The following is a 21,761-nucleotide window of genomic DNA, read 5'->3' as shown; positions in this document are numbered from 1 at the left end:
ATTTTGATCAACCAATGAAAAAGTTAAAGCAGAGAGAGAGATGAAAGGGCAGGTTGAGTCTTTCCAGAAGACTCTTGAGGGAAATGAAAAGGGCATTTTTTATAAATTAATCACTCAGAATAGAGCTGGAAGGGACCTTGGAGGTCTTCTAGTCCAGCCCCCTGCTCAAGCAGGAGAACCTATACAGTTTCAGACAAGTGACTGTCCAGCAAATCATCACCTACTGACACAAACTCAAAATACTGAGCATGTGAAAGGACTTTCAAAGGCTTATTTTATACGAACCATCTCGGTAATACACCCGGAGACATTTTAGTCCTGAAATGTTGTCTCTCAACACCACTTTGTTTGCTCCAGTTGACTTGTCAACCCGTTCGATGACTTCATAATCCCGGTCCGTGTAGTAGAGAAAAGAACCATAGACAGCCAGTCCCCATGGGTGAGAGAGGTGAACAACCAAAGTCATCCGATTTGTACCATCCACATTCCCTCGTTCGATCTAGAAGAGGATCAAAATTGAATACCACCAGTGAAAGCAAAACCGGCATTTTATGAGTGCAAATCATAAACTCGTATCTTAAAAGACAGACCTGAGGTCTGACAATGATTGATCTTTTCCCTTGCCTGTCTTGAGAAACTAAGCAATTTCCCCCCCAACCCACTCCCAATGTCATCTCTTTCCTTAAAGAATTAGCAAACATAAATGGAAGCAACATTTGAGATCAAGTTGGCACTGGTGTGATGCAATTCTGTTGAAAGGTCAGTTGGAAACTACAGTAGCTTCTGAAGTAGATGTGTGAGCCTGGGAAAAGATATGACTGCTTTAATTGTTTTGGGGGAAAGGTCCTGGATACAGAGTCCCTGCACCTTCTGAAATTCCATTTTCAAAGGATTTGCAACATCCCATCTGCCACGCTGGGTGAACATCAGTTTTCTTTACATCCCTGTTTATCCCAAAGGTGCTTTTTCAGAGAGGCAACTGGACTTTCTGGTTTTCCTTTGAAGATGATTCACTTCTCCTCCAAGAAGCTTCTTCAGTTCTGACTGAAGAAGGTGGGGAATGGAAGGATTGATACTCCTTGCAGACAGCTAGACATTTGCATTCTTTTATCAAGTTAAGGTTACCTGGAGGCTTATCTCCATCATCAGTAGTGCAAATGGGTGTGAAGCCTTCTTGGAACTGTTGGAAGGACTGTGTTGTAGATTGGGGGTAGACGATGTCATACCCCTCCCCCTCTGTTGAGAGTGGGCTGTTCAATTTTGACATAGATGGCCTCTTTAACCCCTCTTTCGAACCAGAGATCCTCTCTGTCCAAAATATGGACTTTGTTGTCTTCAAAAGAGTGGCCTGTGTCTTTTAAATGCAGATGCACTGCTGAATCTAGTCCTGATGTGTTTGTTCTCCTATGCTGTGCCATGTGTTTATGAAGTGGCTGTTTTGTTTCCCCAATGTACAGATCTGCACATGGCTCGCTGATATTGTACTGCATATGCCACGTTGCTCAGTTTCTATCTGGGTATTTTATCCACTGGATAGTGCCTTCCACACTATCCAGTCAGAGCGGAAGAAGCTTCTTGGATGAGAAACGAAATGTCTCCAAAGAAAAACCAGAAAGAAAAACCAGAAAGTCCAGTTGCCTCTTGAAAAAAAGCAGCTTTTGGACAACCGTGATCTGGATGACTGAAAATCTCCACAGACATTTAGCGACATCGTTGTTTATGCATATCTGTGTTTCTTCTTGATGAAGCTGTTTTTCCTATCCTTTTAACATTGTGGGAAGTGAAAATAAAATTTTATTTGTACAAAGAAATGGGAAATATGATGTAGCTTTTGGGTTTGTCTGTTTTAACATTTAATGACCAGAGAGAGATTTGCTACCAGAAGAAACTCAAAAAAACGTTTAGGCAACCTGCTGGGAGTAACTTGCCTGAAGCCTTTCCAATTCTGGCAACCCCACTGAGTACATTCTTAATGTGTGTAAGCAGATCCATTCTTTCCCCTAACATCCCTCTTCGGATCACTCCTGCTTTAAGCTGCAGATTGCTGGCAGGCAAAAAGATGTAGGGACCCTTCTGAATACGTACCACTCCAGTGCTTGTGACTGGCCAATACAGCTTTTGTTCCTTGATATCGATGGTAATAAACTCAACGTGGTCTAGATTACCCATGAAGAGAGTTCTGATGTCAGACCCATCCATGTTTGCACTGGCAACCTTTGCCGGGATCCCACTATCTGTTCCTTGGTCTGTCCAATACAATTTCCTGCAACAATTTCCAGCAATCAAAACACAAGGAAAGTATGGTGAATATATCATGCTGTTATTAATACAAATGCATGGGCATTGGGAGATTAATTCAAAGATTGCTAACATATGCTGAACGGTAAAATTTACTGAGATGACTAGGGCTTTTTAAAATCTGTGTAAGTATACAACGCGGTGGCTCAGTGACTAAGACACTGAGCTTGTGAATCAGAAAAGTCGGCATTTCGGAGGTTCAAATCCCTACCGCCGCATAATGGAGTGAGCTCCCATTCTGCCAACCTAGCAGTTCAAAACCATGTAAAAATGGAAGTGGAAAAATAGGAACCACCTTTGGTGGGAAGGTAACAGCGCTCGATGCGCCTTTGGCATTTAGTCATGCTGGCCACATGACCACAGAGACGTCTTCAGACAGCCCTGGCTCTTTGGCTTTGAAACGGAGATGAGCACCGCCCACTAGAGTTGGGAATGACTAACACATATGTGCAAGGGGAACCTTTACCTTAAGTATACAAATGTTGTGTGCACAACCCTACTCTGAGGAAGCAGGCATACATTTGCCCTCTAAGAAATAGTCACGTTTATATAATGCACAATTGCTGCTCAATTTTATCACACAGAGAGAGGCATACAGCTAAAACAGTATTGTAGCTGCTGTGGATATTAACAATAATCTTAATAATATTAACAATATGTTTAGGTTATTAATTTATTATTTATATTATATATAATATTCTATACTATTAATTATTAATAATAAATAGATTTTCGTATTTTTGTGGAGAAGTTCTGGAACCTATTTTAGAGTTAGATTCTCATTTAATCTTCCAAGATTTAATAGTCTTCTTTCTCTCAAAGTCCTTGGAAAAGAACAAGGGCAAAGAAGTTTCACAAAGGCTTTGCTCATCCTCCTTCCTTTTTAGTTTGGGTGAACAAAAAAGCTCAGCCCATTACTCATCACTGTAAAAATCAAAGAATGAACAAAGCCAGCTCAGTGGGAGCCATCACCACAAACTCCAGGGGTACTTTGACCAAAAGACTATGGAAGGAGCAACTTCCTCTCTCCCCCCACCCATTACGGGAGAAGCAAAGGGAACATCCATTTGGTAAAACCAAACCAGCAGTTTGGTTAGCATACAGTGCAAAAAACAACATTCATCAATCCAAAATGTATCAATCATTTATTACTAGTCTAATGGAAAACTACAGAAAGAAAACATTACTAAATTCTGAGCGTTTTGATGGTCCTAATGTAAGGAAAGGTATTATAAATTTTATGCTTAAGATAAACATTAGGCTATCTGAATAAATGTAAATATAAAGATAGAAATAACCCATATTAGGTTTTAGAGACAACTCAGAAGCCACGAGAAAGGAATTAAGGGGAAAGGGCAAAAATCCAGAACACTATAAAACAAATATAGCCATGTAAGCAGTTTAAGCTTCAAATTCCTCCTGATCTGACTTAGGCTTCCCAAGATCATGAAGCAGACTCCCTGCCCTGATAAAACCTCTTTTATGTAAGTAAAAGGGAATTCCTCTCCAGCAAAGCCACTGAAAACAATCTTTCATGAGAGTTCACAACTACAGATCTTTATCAGGCTTTAGCAGCAATTACTTAACAAGAAGTCAAGAACAGATCTTCACCCTAATGAATTGAACTAATTGTCTCTAACCCTAACCCACTCCCCTTTCGCTCCTCTTTATTCCTTATTATTTATAGGAGGGGTCATTCACTGTCCACCTGTGCCTTTAATCCTGAGTCAGCCCTTGTTCCTTAGCTGTTCCCTTCTCCTGGCAGCTCTGTGCATGCGCATACCAGGAACAGGCTCCAGCTTTTTTTCGGCCCTGCTGATATCCGACTCCGAAGGCAGCTGATAACTGTTGGACTGTAATGGCCCCATCTCTGCCTCTGCAGAGCACTCATCAGAACCTGAAGCGGGCCCCCGGAGGAGAGCCTTCTCTGTGGATGTTCCGACTCTTCGGAATCAGCTACCCCCAGAGATCCGGACCATACCCACTCTCGTGGCCTTCAGGAAAGCTGTAAAAACCTGGCTGTTCTGGCAGGCCTGGGGCTGTTGACCTCATTGTTGAGGTCCAGCCCCAATTAGAATGAATGCATGTGGTTTTGTGATTTTAAACTGTCTTTTTTCTTGTTTTTTCTTTCTCTTTTTTTCTTCTTCTTTTTTTTTTGTAAGCCGCCCGGAGTCCTTCGGGATTGGGCGGCATATAAATTTTGATAACAAATAAATAAATAAATAAACCTTCCCCAGACTCCAGGACTGACCCATGTTCCTCCCCAACCTCCTCACTGTCTGAGTCTCCACTAGCTCCACTGGCCACTGGTAGGCCACAACACCTCCTCTCATTCCAATCAAAGGGAAGGAAAGCTGCACCAGTTTGAAATGAGAGTAAGAATACAGCTTGTTCCTGGTTCCTTCTGAAGGAATCAGGGTCATTTTTAGCGGTCCAATGTGCTCTAGTGATGGAAACTATACCAGCAGCAAGATTATGCCCATGAGTATACCAGACATTCAGCAGAGGAAATAATCCAGCACCAATAGCAAATTTTCTCACCAACAAAGGAGCATCTCTACTTATCTTTCATTCCCTCCAGCTAGAATATTTATTATTTAGAAAAGAATTCTTCCCAGAGCCACAGAACCTAATTTTACAGAAGGACTATAGGACCAAGAAGCTTAAAAAATAGTATCTTAGTATATTTTAAACAGCTTCAGAAACTATCCATTTAACTCACCCATGAGCAGGATCAACAGTTAAACCCAGTGGCTTTCCAGATCCTTTAGGAGTACCATCATTGGTAATCAAAGTTTTTCGGTAGATGATTTCTCTGTGGAGCGTCAATACCTTTAGAAATCATGAGATCTGGTTACATGGAGCAGAAATGAAGGCAGAGAAATTATGCTAAATGATTCTTAATGCTGCTTGGTGCCTGGGGGATGTCATGGGATTACATATGAATGCATGCCCTCACTGGAAGTTGGATGCTTACCTCAATGGATTGTGTCGAAGGGTTAGTATAGTAGAGGTTTCCAGATATCCAATCTAAAGCCAGGCCCATTGGAGAACCAATAACAGCAGCTGGGGCGAAGATTGTCCTGTTTGTGCCATCTGACTTCACCCTATGAATTTCACCCTTCAGGATAAAAAAGTGAGAATATAACATCATGATTTGGAATCGGTCAGGGTAAAAAAATCACTGCCCTTCTTTTCCTAGCATGACGGCATCACTGACTATCATCAGTTCTAAAGAAGAACATGTGCTTTTGTTTCTTGAACTATGATAATCAAAAGTACCTAATGAAAGTCATAAAGAAGATACAATGCAATGCTAAGTGGGTTTAGTCTATATCAGTGATGGCTAACCTTTTTGTTGTTGCGTGCCAAAAACATGCACACGCACCCATAATGCAATGTGCGCATGACCCCCCTGCGTGTGCCCCGCCCCTGCACATGTCCATCTGATCCCCTGTGCATGTGCCCCACCCCTGCACATGTCCATCTGATCCCCTGTGCATCCCACCCCATGCACATACACGTGTGATCCCCACACATTGGCCCTGCCTCCCATACATATACATGCGTCTCCCGCATGTGCCCCACCCCCACATACATGGCAGAGACCTGAAAATCAGCTGGCCGGTGAGAAGCGCAAATACATGCAAGGTAGAGCTGAGCTGGGGTGACAACTCGCATGACCGCAGAGAGGGCTCTGCATGCTACCTGTGCCACGCAGGCCATAGGTTCACCATCACAGGTCTACTCTATATAGACATAGCATCCATTCAACTTATTCTCGAGGTAAGAATTCATAGGTACATGGTGATTTTACTCTTTAGTTTTTCATCCAAAACAGAGATGGGAAGGAAAACAAAAATATCAGAGCAGAGTTTTTTCAATGAATTGCTGTCCTAAATAACCAAATATACTTACTGGATTTTCAACCCAGTAGATCATCTGTTCTGAATCATCAAAGTCAACATCATATCCATTCTGAACGCCTGCTATTGGGACCATGGCATCGTTGGATTTCTCCTCAGGGTTCAGAGACAGACCGTAAATGATGTTATCTCTTACAGCTATAAGGAATGGCTTTTCCACTGTAAAGCAAGATCGCAAAAAGAAGAATGTTATTCTTACATCTTTCCTGCAGATAACAAAACAAAATTCTGTGGTTTCCCCAAGTCCAGATGTATTCGATCAAAAGAACAGCATGTCTTCATGATGTTTCCCCAAAGACATTTAAATACATTAAAAGGTAACTTGTGCCAGTGACTAGATACAGCTCTCTAAATAAAGATCTTTTGAGTTTGTCTAACAAAGGCAGAATCGGAAGTCTCCACAGGCAAAACCTATGCTCTGCCTTTGAACTATGTTCCCTTCCTCCTCCCCCCCATCATTTAAAATCAGTCAAGTCTTCCTGAACTTCTGTATTCAAGGAGCCATGCAAAAGAATCACAAACAACTTCTTACACTTCACACCTGCTTCAGTAGTAGATTCTTGACATGCAAGCATCACAAGTGCGTATTTATATAGTACTAATCAATAACCTGGCGTTGCCTGGGTATTTATTTATAGAGGGAAAATGTCCAAACCAAACATAATTTCTAATGTTGGATTTTCCCCCTTACCAGAGGGAACCCCCTTGTGGAATACTGTGAAGCTGTTATCATGGCAACTGTGCTGTACAGTAGAAGCCATTTAAAGGCACAACAGACTGCATCATAACAGAACACCCCCCAAGGGGTGTTAGGGGTGTCTTACCCCCATAGTATTTGTCCCCAAGGAGTAAGTCATCTGTATACCAAGTTTGGTTGTAATTGCTTGAGTTGTTCCAGAGTTATCCTGGAACATACATACGCACAGCCTTTATATATCTATATATCTATATATCTATATATCTATATATCTATATATCTATATATCTATATATCTATATATCTATATATCTATATATCTATATATCTATATATCTATATATCTATATATCTATATATCTATATATCTATATATCTATATATCTATATCTGTATGTATCTATCTATCTATCTATCTGTATCTGTATCTGTATCTGTATCTGTATCTGTATCTGTATCTGTATCTGTATCTATATCTATATCTATATCTATATGTATGTATGTATCTATCTATCTATCTATCTATCTATCTATCTATCTATCTATCTATCTATCTATCTATCTATCTATCTATCTATCTGATGAAAAGTCCAGAATCACACACATTTTCTCTCTCTCTCTGGGGCCCTTAATTTCAATCACGAATTCAGGTTAATGCAGTGAAAACAGGAAACAACATAAATGAAGGTTGTCTATAGAGTGAAGTGTGAATGCCACAAACAGAAACAGCATTATTTGGAATTAATTCCACTATCACTTAATTCCACCATCATGCCTGTTTGCAACATGAGCTCCATCAATTAACTATGGAGACTTTAAAGAGCTGCTGATTCAGTTCTACAGAGGAATTATTGAGTCTGACATCTGCACCTCTATAACTGTCTGGTTTGGCTCTGCAACTGAACAAGACAGGCACTGTCTTTTTATTCTAATTATCCAAAATGGATAATTAGAACTGCGGGGGAAAAAATTGCTACCAACCTGCCTTCCATTGAGGACCTGTACACTGCACGAGTCAAAAAGAGGGTTGTGAAAAGATCTACAGAGCCCTCATATCCTGGATATAAATTGTTTCAATTTCTGCCCTAAAAACGACACTAAGGGCACTGCACACCAGAACAACTAGACACAAGGACAGCTTTTTCCCAAATGCCATCACTCTGCTTAACAACTAATTCCCAGAACACTGTTAAATAATTTACTAAGACTGTATTACTATTTTTCTTCTCTTCCTTCCTAATATCTATCTCTTCCCACTTATGACTATAACCATGTTGCTTGTATCTTTCAATTTATATTGTTTTATTTGTTTACTAGTACAATTTGATAGCTTATTAGTAACCTTAACTATCACTGTGTTGTATCTTTTTAGTCTTGATGAATGTATTGTATTCTCTTATGTACACTGAGAGCATATGCACCAAAAACAAATTTCCTTGTGTGTCCAATCACACTTGGCCAATAAAGAATTCTATTCTAACAATATCGTTGTGACGGAAAGAAAAACGTAATTAAAAAAACGAAACCATGGTATGGCAGAGCTTCTGTAGGTGAACTTCCAAGTGAAATAATGCAAGCAAAACTTAAGAGTCATAAATAATTCCAGGAGGGAAGTCCCCCTCCCTTCCACAGATCATTAATGGCAACTACAGTGTTTCATAAAGCATCAGCCTCACAATGTATTATTTAGAATTTCTTCTTTACTTTTTGCCAAGCAATCCTGGAAGGTTTGCTTGCAAATAAATCCCACTGGGTTGAAGCCAACAAAGCAAGACTTTTTGTCAGAGGAAGGGAAACTATTATTTCTAGTTAGGAGGCTTAAGTTTCAGTCCCACTGAAATCCCACAAATTTGTGAGAGCAATACAATGGAAACCTAGATGAGCTTAAGCCCGTAACATGAATCATAATATGGCTTTATCATAGCACATTTTAGAACACATAAGACCAAGTCTGAATGACAGGAACTAGTCAAAATGTACAAAAATCCAGTCCTAGTAAAAGAGCACTGAGCTGGTTTCTCCCATCACAGAACAAGCTTTAAATTATAACCTAGGTAAAATTCAGATGGAGCTGTCCATGGTTAGATAACTACACTCACTGAAAAGAGGAACTACTGTATCCTTGGTTTCCATATCATTCCCAAAATCCAAATCTACTGCATAAAATATCTTTCACATACCTACTGATTTTGCTTGGCAGCTTGATTAACAGATTATCAGAGTTAGAAGGGACATTGTAGGTCATCTAGTTCAATCCCCCACCCAAGCAGGAGACCCTACACCATTTCTGACACATGGCAATCCAATCTCTTCTTGAAAGCCTCCAGTGATGAAGCTCCCACAACTTCTGAAGGCAAGCTGTTCCATTGATGGATTGCTCTCACTGTCAGAAAATTTCTCCTCATTTCTAGGTTGAATCTCTCTTTGATCAGTTTCCATCCATTATTCCTTGTCTGGCTTTCAGTTTGGAACATAACTTGATCCCTCCCCTCTGTGGCAGCCTCAAATATTGGAACACTGCTACCAGATCTCCCCTGGTCCTTCTCTTCACTAGATTAGCCATGCCCAGTTCCAATTAATTGTACAATTTCCTATTTACTAACTAAAATACATCTTTCATTAGTTCCAAAATTAGCACAACAACAACAAGCTGAAAACTGCTCTAAACATAGAGTAAATATATCCCAATCCCATCATCATTTAGTAGCAATTATGCAGTAAAATGTAAACAATGTTCTTTCAGATAGAAGTACTGGCTGTTGCTGTTTGATGCATTTTTCCTTAAGAGCACAGATTATGTATGGCTAGCCATGTTTTCTTTTCTCTGTAATTCTTTCTTTTTAAAGTTCTGTCTCATTTCATTCCTTCCATAAAACAGCAAAATCCTCTTTCCCTTCACCATCATACACCTCATACACAGGGGCTCAAGTGGTTGAAACGTTGGGCCTGAGGCTAGCAAATCTGCGTTCGAGACCCAACCTTCCCTCCAGCTCCTGCCAGGAACATCCCTAGGATAATGGTGATGTCACCAGCTAATCCTTTTAACCTAGAAGCACCTCAGTGCTTCTGATTCTACTGCAAAAAAACCATACAAGATCTATATAGTAATGATAACACCAGCTATCAAATTGCGAGTGGTTTTCCCTTCCTACATTCTGCAGTTGGGGAAACATCCTTCAGAACACTTTCTCATTATTTAGTCCCAAACGGAGCTCTCTTATATGGTCCCACCTCTCATGCAGTTCACATTATCCGTGGAGAGAGTCCATCCAGAAGGGCAGGCACAGGAATAAAACCGGGGACCCGATGAAGAAAGCAAACACAGGTGACTACAGTAGGATCTGTCACAGAAATTGATACCTGGGAGAAAAAATTAAAGCACTCGTGAACCCAAACTCATGAGTAAAAATGAGCGTTTGACAAAGTCAAAGAGGGGACATTAAGTTTTGCATACTGCATTGAGCTTGAGGTTTTGTACCATGTCTAGAGAATCAGGGGTGGCTTTCTTGAGACAAGAGTGGGTTCTTTAGGAGAAAGTTACTCAGATGACCAAGATTTAAGACCTCTTTCCCCTTTGGATTTAACTATTTCTCTAAACTGTTGAGGAGGTCTTCTTGCAGGTAGTAGGGATTTAGTCCAGGAGTTCAGGAAAGGTTTTCCTTAGATTTTTTTCCCCTCTCCTTTCATTCAATTGTATTCAATTACCAGAAACTGGACAAAACCCTTGGCAAAGGTCTTCAGCAGTGATCTACCCTTGCCTCCTTCCTAGGTCTTACAGAAAGTGACTGGCCCAAGGTCACCCAACTGGCTTTTTCCCCCAAAGTGAGACCAGAACTCATGCTCTCCCAGGTTCTAGCTTGAGTTTTAACCACTACTCCAAACTGCATCTTTTCATAGATGGATGGATGGATGGAGGGAGGGAGCGAGGGAGCGAGGGAGGGAGCGAGGGAGGGAGGGTGGGTGGTTATATGTATGTATGTATGGATCGATAGATATAAAGAGTCAATATGCAAAACGATAAAGTTAAACATTTTGATGTGTCAACAGGGCCACTGCAAACAACTACTTTGCCTTTTCCCTTGTCTCCCCCCACCCCCCGTTTAACTGAGTCAACACTTCTTGCTGTTTCTTTGCTGTTTTATGCACATGTGCTTTCAGTAGATTTTGAAGGGAGGATTATATCATGTAACAGAAGTCACACCATTTTTCACGGTCAATTTTTGAAATTCATCTCATTCATCTCATCTCAGAAAAACATCTCATTCTAATGATGTTAAAACAAAAAATTAGGAAAAGCAAAGTATTGGAAACGAATTGCCTTCACACTGGATAAACAAATCCCTTGTCCTTGAAGCATTAGGTAGAAAGGTCCTTGGGAAGATTCCAACAGTTTCTCACAAGGTTTTCACCAGCTATGTGTGCAGGTATAAATAGTTCACTTTCATTAAACAATAAAGTGTTGTTGACTGTGCATATACACACATGATATTTTTTGTCTTTTAAGGACCCTGTCATCCCTTGCATCGGAGTGGAGTCGGGGCAACTGAATGGAGCTGAGTGTTTACTGGCCAGATGCCCTTCCTGTCACCAATGCAGAGGTCGCAGCAGATATATTCTCATTATGCCCAGAGAGAGAAATATCTGTCACTACCTAGGATCAAACTCATTGTGAGGCGAGAGCGCCACTGCATCACTCATATACATACAAATACACATACACAAATCCACAGGGAAATGTTCCCTTCTAGTGCTTTGCACCAATCTACACAAATCCAGGCACTCAACAACCTGCTGTTGCCACAACCACAAATGCAAAACTTTTCACATACTATATATCAGTCAGCAGCTTCAACTGGCAGACATTATAAACTGGGAGAAATCGAAGTCTTAATATTAATATATCCAAGTTAATATTTAAAAGAAAAAAAACATGTATTATGAAGCAGGGAGCTTGTTATTGCAGTTCTGCTTTTTTTTTAAAAAATGCTTTTTAAGACTGAGCTGTTTGCTGTTTTTGCTGGCCAATCTTACCAGGAGGTTGTTTCACACGATGAACGGCCACAATCCCTAGAGGCTGATGAACATTATAGATCATTACTGTTTGATTTCTCCCATGCCATTTGTTTGCTCGGATGACTCGATGGGTGTATCGGTCAGTCCAATATATGAAATCCTCAAAGACAGTGAGTGCATGAGGATGCCGCAATATCTATTTTTTTTTAAAAAGGGATAAAACATTTCGATTATTATTCCACGCCCTTGCTATTGTTACCCTAAAATGACACGTCATATGAAAATTAAAGTTTTCTAGGCATCTGCCTACCCTTGCTGAAGTAAACCTCAAGGAAAGTTTATGGCACAAAAGATGGCTCGCAACATGCATTAACAGCTTTGCATCATTATATTTTAGGCAACAAGCTGTGGACTTTTTTATACATGGTCCTAAGTAGAGCCGAGGTGGCGCAGTGGTTAGGGTGCAGTACTGAAGGCCACTACAGCTGACTGTTATCTGCAGTTCAGCGGTTCTAATCTCACCGGCTCAAGGTTAACTCAGCCTTCCATCCTTCCGAGGTAGGTGAAATGAGGACCCAGACTGTGGGGGCGATATGCTGACTCTGTAAACCGCTTAGAGAGGGCTGAAAGCCCTATGAAGTGGTATATAAGTCTAACTGCTATTGCTAAGTCGTATAATATAATTTAGGTGCTGATTGTATACCAGCACTCAAAAATCTGAAGTAATAAACTAGATAGCTTGCTGGATTTATCCTGATGGGACAGAGATTCTGGTTCTTCTGAAAATTCTCTGCTTCAGCCAACCGAATGTATAAAATCAGGTATTATGATTTTGATGAGTCATGGTGGCACGGTAGTTGGAATGCAATTCTGCAGGCTACTTCTGCTGACTGCCGGTTGCCTGCAATTTTGCAGATTGAATCTCACCAGGGCTCATGGTTGACTGAAACTTCCACCCTTCTGAGGTGGGTAAAATGGGGGCCCAGATTGTTGGGGCAAGAGGTTGACTCTGTAAAAACTACTTAGGAAGGGCTGTAAAGCACTGTGAAGCAGTATATAAGTCTAAGGGCTATTGCTATCAGATAGTAAATATTTGAACAATCTGGCCATCCATTTCCCCATTTTTTAAATTTGACTTTTTTCCATACCAGGTCACTTGCCACCACCTGCCTCCTGTTGTTTCCATTATAATCACAGAAATCAATGTAGTCAAGATAAGCATCCGCAAATATAAGAGCTTATTGGGATAGTCGATGGAGAGTCCATTGGGCCAATAGATCTTATTGCTGACAATGGTCGTTCGTAACGTGCCATCCATACTTGCTCTTTCGATTCGGGGATTCTGACCCCAGTCTGTCCAAAACATCACATGACCACTGCAGAAAAAAACAGGTTAATGGTAGAAAGATGTTTAGCGCTATAAATCTGGAAGCTCCTGGTTCACATCTCACCTCTGTCACTACCCAGCATTAGGCAAGCTATTATTCCTCAGTGTTTTTTTTTTAAATTTATATCCCGCCTTTATTATTTTTACAAACAACTCGAAGCAGTGTGCAGATCTGATATGCCTTCCTCTGCCTATTTTTTTCCCCATCACAACAACCCTGTGAGGTGAGTTGGGATCAGAGAGTTTGGCCCAAGGTCACCCAAGTAGCTTTCATGACTAAGGTGGGACTAGAACTGGCTTTCTAACTTGGTGCCTTAACCACTGGATCAAGGTGGCCCTTTAGGTTTCGTCCGCTATCTGCAATATGGGAATAATAATAATGCTGCTGCAACATATTGGACTATAGAATTTGACAACCAGCGAAACATTCTCAGCTTGTTCACACTTCCTTACACTGGAGTATATTTAAGGTGGCCATGTAGTATAAATAGACCTTCTAGTTCCCAAATTAGGTGTGATTCTGTAATTTGTTATCATTAATTGAATTGTGCATCAGAGTTTTGCTACAACTCAGAAGACAACTGGTGGCATCCAAATGTACTCCGATGTTCCACAAATTTATGATATGCAATCAAGTGATTTGGAAACATAAATGCCTACAATCATGTTACAACAATCCTAAAGTTCATTTGTTTCATAATTATTTGCTATAATGCCCATTCCAAAGAGGGCCACTGATCAAAATTATTTCTTATTGCAAGTCACTACAAAAGACATAACAACAATTATGCATGCTTAAAGCCAATGTTTAAAAATCTTACTCGGTTCTGGGATCTAAGACAAGACCTCTTGGGTTCGTCACATTTTCACTGATCAGAACAGTCCGATGGCTTCCATCAAGTCTGGAGACTTCAATTGTTTCCAAGACATAGTCTGTCCAGTAAAGGTTGCGGCCTATCCAATCCACTGCGATGCTTTCTGTAACTGTGACACCACTGTCAAATACCTGCACAAAGTCATGGAAACCCATTATATTGGCATCCTTGTAATATTTTATTATTGAAAAGGATTCAAGTTAGTTTGCATTTTATAAAAGATGGGAAACATGTATTATTTATCTCCTCCTCCGTGGCAAGACTAACTAAAGTGAAATTCTCTCATCTCTCTAAAAAATGATAATTCTTAGCTAAAATGAATATTTATGAACAAAATCAACATATTTTCAAGGAACAGGGATCGCTTACTAAGGAGTCTCCACTATAGCATGTGTTCACTGGCCCTAATCCTTCTACATGTATTTATTTACGGAATAGTTTGCATGAACCCCCAGACGCACTTAGAGCTCCATAAAATTTGGACGTGCAATCACCATCTTAAATCAGCAAGATACTTACTACTTTTCGGTCTGTTCCATTCTGGTAAGCACTCCAAATCTTGTCCTGGCTGATATCAGACCAAAAGATTCTATCAGTCACTGAATCAAAATCAAGAGCTACAATGTTCCTTCCATCTCGAATCAAGGAAAAAATGCGCTGGCCCTGGGAAGTTATGTTATTAACGACAATTTGGTTACGGCTTGCCACCATCAAGAGAAGATTCCCAGATTCTGCAAAAACAGGCAATTAAAAACAAACCTTTAAACTATCTACATCTAGAAGGCATTCCATTTCATAAAGGCATATATGATATATAATTTTAATACACAGTACATGCATTAAATACACATTATTTAATACACAGTATTTTAAAAAGCCATAATTTCATGATGCTATAGGGCAGGGATCCCAAAACCCTGGTTCATGAAATTAGGCCATGCAAACAAGCGAAGTCCCATCTGCGGGTTGCAGGCAAAGCCACACCGCTTCCAGTCAATGGAAAACCTCTCTCCTTGGAACCAGTCCCTAGTGCCCAAAAGATTGGGGACCATTGGTATAAGGAGGGCTAAATACACAGTGTGCATGCCAATAATCTCCGGTTTAAACCTGGCACTTCCAAGCTGAGCTGTGAAATCTAAAGAGCTGCCAATCGTTGTGGATTGAGCTAGATGAATTATTAGGCCAACTCAGTCTAGGTTAGTCTCTTGTGTTCTACAATAGAATATGTTAAGCAATTGTTCTATGCCACCTGAGCCATAAAGGCTTCAGGTTCCATTGTGCATATGACTCCCTGAAGCAAAAATACTTCCTTACATAGGACACTGATTATGTTAATGTTTAGCAACTGGACATCTTGACATCTCGAACATATCATAATTCTCTGTGTACACAACACGCAATAACTTCTGATGTAATCAAATTTGTAAAGGTGACTGCAATTATAATCTGCCTTATGAATATCCTAGTGCTAGTAGCCTATATTCAAATGAGTGGACAATTTTTAATGTTAAAGGTCTCACTGGGTAAGAATAGCCAGGATATGATTATGCATTTGTGTCTGTTCCTATCACCTTATAATTAGGGCATTCCTCACCTGTTACTTTGCATGTCTTCCCATTGGATTCTAAGATGTAGCCATCATCACAGTAACACCTGAATGATCCCCTTTCATTGTGGCAGTGTTGGCTACAAAATCCAGGAGAGTCACATTCATTAATGTCTTCACAGGTCTTTGAATCGTTGGCGAGTTGGTAGCCGAAAGGGCAGGAGCACTGGGCTCCAAAGGGGCCCTGAATGCATCCATGCGTGCAGCCTGCATTATTATCCAAGCAGGTCTCCTGGTCTGCAAATAAATTGGAGAGAGTGAGATGAACATAGGTCACCTGTTCTTAATTCATGGCTTGAGTCTTTCAAATCACCATCCTATGGACCTCACTGCATGCTACTGCTGCACCCATTCAAGATTGACACTATGTACTGTGTGACCATGAAATGGGTAAGTCTTTAGTAGATGGAACATGGTAATTGTGCAGCCTTTCTCTAGAGCTGGAGGGGAGTGTTTCCACACTGATGGGAGCTCCCACTTCATCCTGCCTTAGGAACCCCTCTTCCCTCTATAGCCAAGGCAATACAGCATCTTGTCATGAGCCACATCTTTACCCAACTGCCCCCAAGGAGCTGCTTTGCCATTTCACTGAGCAGGGACTGCCCTTTTCTATTTTGTCTGCTTTCCTTTCCTTTTCCTCACTGCAAAAAGCAATGTGGCAAGGGAAAAACAGCCACAGTGACTGATAGCTGATGTTTTGTGTCTTCCGAATGAATAGTCAGAGGATGCTCAGCTCTATTTAATGCCCTTTGGCCTAAATAACAGCAAAACAAAGCAAGTTTTTTTGAAGCATTGTAAACAGAGAAGGCAAGTTACTCATTATTGTGTAGTGGGATTCAATAGGCAAGAACCAGACCACATTCTAGTACAAAAAAGAGATCATTTAAATTAGCGGTTACAGTAATTCACATACGCCAAAAGAAAATAGCATTTAAGATTGGGTTTTCAAACCAAAGTCAAGAAGTCATTCTGCAACAAAAGTGAATGCAAACAAACCTTGGATAATTTTAGCTGCTTTTGCCTCTCCTTAGCTTATGTGACCATGGCTAGAATATAAAGGGCAGGCTGCAGCATTCCACACTTTACATGAAAGTGAGGTCCCCAGACTTGTTTAGCTAGTGGACATCTTTTGAATTTTTAAGACCCATCAAAATGCACATAAAATGAGCATTGAGCATAAGGTAAACTGGTATCTTGTGTCCCCTATTCCATGTAGCAATACTCTCTATTTCTTTAGAGTACTTTGTTTTGCTTCCAATTTTTGGGGCAGGGGGCATCTTGGAAAGGACAACAAAGCATCAAGCTACCAATAATTGTAATTTTCTTAGATTCCCTTTGGGATCTAACAAAGCCTCACAAGTGAAGATGCTATTTAAAGTTGGACTTTCAACAGCCCCAAAGGTGCTTTCAAAAAGGCAACTGAACTTTATTTTGCTTGGAAACTTTCGGTTCTCACTTCTCATCCAAGAAACTTCTTCAGTTCTAACTAACTGAAGAGGAATGGAAAAGATTTATACTGTTTGCAGTCAATCATTCATTAACATCTTCAAGAAAAATCAAGGAAGCCTAGTTGTCTTTTTGAAAGCACCTTTGAGACAACCATGACCTAGATGGCTGAGAACCTCCATAAACATTGACCTTCAACAGCACTCTGCATTCTCATTTACTGAGAATCATTTACATTTAAACAAGAAATATAAAGTGGCATATAGAATTTAACAGAAGCCATGGGATACATCACTGCACATCTGGGCACCCATGGATTAATGCCATTACACTCTGTGACAAAATGGCCTGAGACGTTCAGTATTTGGGCTTGAAGAGGGAGGAGGTTTCTCCTTCCAACCAAGAATCTGTCTAGTTTCATAGTTGAGTCTTGTCAATTTGGGGATAGAAAGTTGGTTTGAGGCTTTTAAGTGACAGATTTGATTGAAGCCTGTCCTTATCAGACATGCAATGTTACTCACTACTCTTTCTTTCAGAAGGTAATATTTTTACAGTTGCGGGCCATATTGTTTACAGACCTTCAAAAACCACAGCCCTGCAAAGCCTATTTTGTTGTGGCCGCCAGCAGCCAGCAAAGCTGGCAGCAGAGTCGGACAGTGAGGAGGTTGGGGAGGAACATGGGCCAGTCCTAGGAGCTGAGGGAAGCTCAGACGAGGGCTCTGTGTCAGAGGCAAAGAGGGAGTTAGACAGCAGTGAGGCAGAGGAACAGTTGAAGCCTGTTCCCAGTGTGCGCATGCGCAAAGCTGCCAGAAGACAAGAACAATTAAGAAAGCAGGGTCAACTTGGGAGTAAAGCCCAATTGGCCTCTCCCATAGGAAACAAAGAGGAGTGAACGGGGAGGGGGCTTTTGCAGGAAACAATTCATTCCTTTGTTTCAAGCGTGGAAAGTTCTGTTTGTGACTATAAGAGACTCTGTGCCAAGTGTTGCCCTGTCCTGAGTTTGGAAACTAATTACCTGGCAGCTCGCCAAAGCAAGATAAGGTTCGTGTTGATAAATATTCCTCCGAAAGACTGTTTGCCAAGCCTTGCTGACTGTGAATGAAAGGAATTCACAGTCATGTAAATAAAAGAGGTTTTGCTGGGACCAAGAGTCTGCTTCATGCTTTTTAAGGAAGCCTAGGTCAGAGAACATATTCATTAATACTGGGATGCCTCCTAATGAAAAGAAGGTCATATGCTCTCCCCCTTCCACCAAATATTGGGGTGCTTGGAATATGAGAACAAGCTACATCTGAAATGAAACAACTGGTTTCCTACGTATACATAGAAATAGATTAAAATTTTGTAGAGGCATCTCCGGATCATAACTGAATCATTAAATTTAAGATTTACAAGATAAATCTTGTAAATCTGCCCTGTTGCACTGAATGCTTGGCAGCAACAATGGGGACCAAAAGCTATCTCCATGCCATAGAAATGCAGATGCTCCATTGGATATCAGGCATCTCCCTTCTTGACCACATCACAAATCACACACACTTTGGTGTGGCACCAATTAGAGATGAGAGAAGGCCGACTTTGCTGGTATGGACATGTCCAGAGAGCAATACCTTCCATCATAGCCAAGACTGCCTACCAACTAGAAGTCAGTGGCCAGTGACCTCGTAGGCATCCAAAACAGAGATGGCAATATACCATCAACAAAGATATGCAAGATGTGGGCCTGTGCCCTGTAGACCGTGTAAAGTGGCGTTCAATGATCCAAAAAGGGGACCATGCACCTGTGGGAATACGCTAGGAAGAAGAAGGTATCTGGATCATAGTCATGTTTGTCTCCCAGACTGATAAGATTTCAAGACGTGGTTTAATAAATGACCATATGGAAGTTCCTTCATCAAGAGCAGCAAGACACACAAATTCACTTGTTTGCAGAATGGCAATCAACAAAAATAAGGAAAATTCCATCCTAATGTACTTTGGAATTTATTGGTTGCAGATGGGAAATGATTCAGTTTCTGAAATTCTTCTTAATAAATAACTGTGCTTTCAAAAAAGGAATTACATTCGAATTAAGAGATGTCAAAGACGTGACATACAAGGAGGATGAGTTGACTGTTATCTGAAAAGGTGATTGGTTGGTAATACAAGGAGCATTATGGCTGATTCCTAATAAAAATAATCACCTAATAAATGCCATATTTTTTGGATTATAAGATGCATTGGAGTATAAGACGCACTGTGATTTTGAACAGGTAAATCTAAAAAAAGGTTTTTGCACTCTGCAGGCTTCCCAAACCCTCTGCATGCCTTATTTTTTGCAACAACAAAAAAGGGCATGCAGAGGCTTTGGGAGGCTTGTAGAGTGGTCCTGGGGGCTGGGGAGGCAAAAGCGAGCAAAAACAGCCCATTTTTGGCCTCCCCGGACCCCAGGAGCACTTTGCAAGCCTCCCAAACCTCCTGCACATCCATTTTGGGAGGCCAAAAATGCTGTATTCAATGTATAAGAATTCACCCTCTTTTTGTGGGGGGGAGGAAGGTGCATCTTATACTCTGAAAAATATGGTAAGTCAGAGAACAGGGAACACAAGTAAACCATTTTACTATGCTCATGTCCCGCTTAAGGATTTCTTAAGGGCATCTAATAGGTCAAGGAAGACACAAAAAGCTCGCTTTGATGAGCTGTTACTCTGATCTAGTAGAGTTCTTACACTCAAATACGCAATTCTGAAAGAACAATCTCAATCAAAGCAAATGTCCCTGTTTTTGTAAACAATCATTCATTTCACATGCAATCTGAATCTATTAAGCTGTGAATCTAATATGATTTTAGCGTCATACCTGGCTGAGGCTCATCTGAGATTGTGCATTGATTGATTAGAAAAAGGAAGGAAAGAAAGAAAGAAGTTAGAATTAAGTTTAAATCAACATTGTCAGTAATCAATACCAACGCTACTTCTGCCACTTGCAAGTTTGGAGATTAAAATCAGAAAAAAGTTAGAAATATTAAAGGAAATATTAAAGATTGGCTTAAATTTGATTTAAATTAAAGCAACTACTGATTAAGTCCCAGTTTTAAATTATAAACATAGCATGTTTTTAAAGAAATGAATAGTAAAGCCCGAAGTGAAACATACTAAAGTTTAAGTGTCCTAAGTAACCCATTCATAAAAAGCATACTCAAACGTGTTTGCATTTGCAGCAAGTTAGCCACTGATCACACAGGCCAAATAGCTACTATCTAAATGCTATTTCCAGCAATCAGAAAACTATATGCAATATTTTTTTTATTTCAATGTGATGCAGTCATGAAGACTGTTGGGCTGAAACCAGGGAAATTTGGATTCAAATCCAACTATACCTGTGATGGTGAATCTATGTACACACGGAACCATATTTGCTGGCACACCAGCCATCCGCTGCAGTATGCATGCACACACCAGCCAGCTGATTTTCAGCTTTCTGAGGGCTGGGCGAGGCCATTTTCACCCTCCCCATGCTTTAAGAAAGCCTCCAGAAGCTGGGGAAGGAGAAAAAGAGGCCCAATGGGCCAACAGGAAGTTCAGAAATGACCGTTTCCAGCTTCCGGAGGTGCTTCCAGGGGGGGGCAGGGGGGCCATTTTTGCCATCCCCAGGCTTCAGGAAAGCCTCCGGAGGCTGGGGAGGGCGAAAAACAGCCCCAAACAATTCAGCAGGTCCTTTGGGCCAGTCTTTTTCTCTCAGCTTCCCCTATTGCATGCATTTAGTGAGAGAATAAAAAATGAGGAATGACCTCATTCATAATAATATAATCCAAGAGCCCTTCTCCAAAAAGTCAGAACTTCGTAAGATATAGTTTTCTTTTGCATTTTTACCATAAACCTATGAGGTTAAGCAATGATATTTAAGTGACTTTGTCAAGTAGGTTTTGAAGGCTTTCTTTGCACTGTACATTAAATATATACTTACTGCATAGGGGTGATTCATCAGCTCCATTAGGGCAATCAGCAAGATTGTCACATACTTTACTGAGATTTACACATATACTGTGACCTGGGCATTGCCACTGCCAGCTGGGGCACCGGAAAGGCTGGGTTGGGCAGTCCCTCTCATCACTCCTATCCCGGCAATCATTGTCGCCATCCACAGACCCAAGCTTGAAAGATACAGTTTCCATTGTCACAGCGGAAAAGAGAAGGCGGACAGGTCCTAGGTGGACACCTGTGATGTTCATCAGAGCCATCCACGCAATCTGGGTGACCATCACATTCCCAACTAGCTGGGATACAGTTGCCATCTGATTGACACTGGAATTCAGTCTGGTGGCACATTCCAGGAGGTCTTGTAGCTGGAAGTCACATTAAGGATGCAGAGATTATTCCGATTGTTATTAATCAACCATCCTTCATCCTCAGCAAACAAGGCAAAAGTAACCAGACAATCAAGAATAAATGTAAGTCTTGATCTTTAAGAATCACTAAAGCGATACTGCTAACAAAGTGTTGACCCCATCAAGGCAAAAAGCAAACAGCAAATT

At 40.7% G+C, this 21,761-nt stretch overlaps 1 protein-coding gene across 1 annotated transcript in view; it reads right to left on the bottom strand.

Moving 5' to 3' along the window:
* Nucleotides 1–21,761, bottom strand: part of LRP2 (LDL receptor related protein 2) — a 161,947-nt gene that overhangs the window by 70,580 nt on the left and 69,606 nt on the right. Inside the window, 15 exon segments of the mRNA XM_032224888.1 lie at nucleotides 286–499; nucleotides 2,086–2,263; nucleotides 5,021–5,130; nucleotides 5,276–5,419; nucleotides 6,217–6,383; nucleotides 10,153–10,281; nucleotides 11,953–12,130; nucleotides 13,083–13,162; nucleotides 13,165–13,310; nucleotides 14,143–14,327; nucleotides 14,716–14,927; nucleotides 15,791–16,039; nucleotides 20,087–20,101; nucleotides 21,194–21,368; nucleotides 21,370–21,572. Coding sequence (XP_032080779.1) covers nucleotides 286–499; nucleotides 2,086–2,263; nucleotides 5,021–5,130; nucleotides 5,276–5,419; nucleotides 6,217–6,383; nucleotides 10,153–10,281; nucleotides 11,953–12,130; nucleotides 13,083–13,162; nucleotides 13,165–13,310; nucleotides 14,143–14,327; nucleotides 14,716–14,927; nucleotides 15,791–16,039; nucleotides 20,087–20,101; nucleotides 21,194–21,368; nucleotides 21,370–21,572 — 2,385 coding nt within the window.

Source organism: Thamnophis elegans, chromosome 1, assembly GCF_009769535.1.
Source record: "Thamnophis elegans isolate rThaEle1 chromosome 1, rThaEle1.pri, whole genome shotgun sequence".
NCBI lineage: Eukaryota > Metazoa > Chordata > Lepidosauria > Squamata > Colubridae > Thamnophis > Thamnophis elegans.
This window is presented reverse-complemented; position numbering and strand designations above follow the sequence as displayed.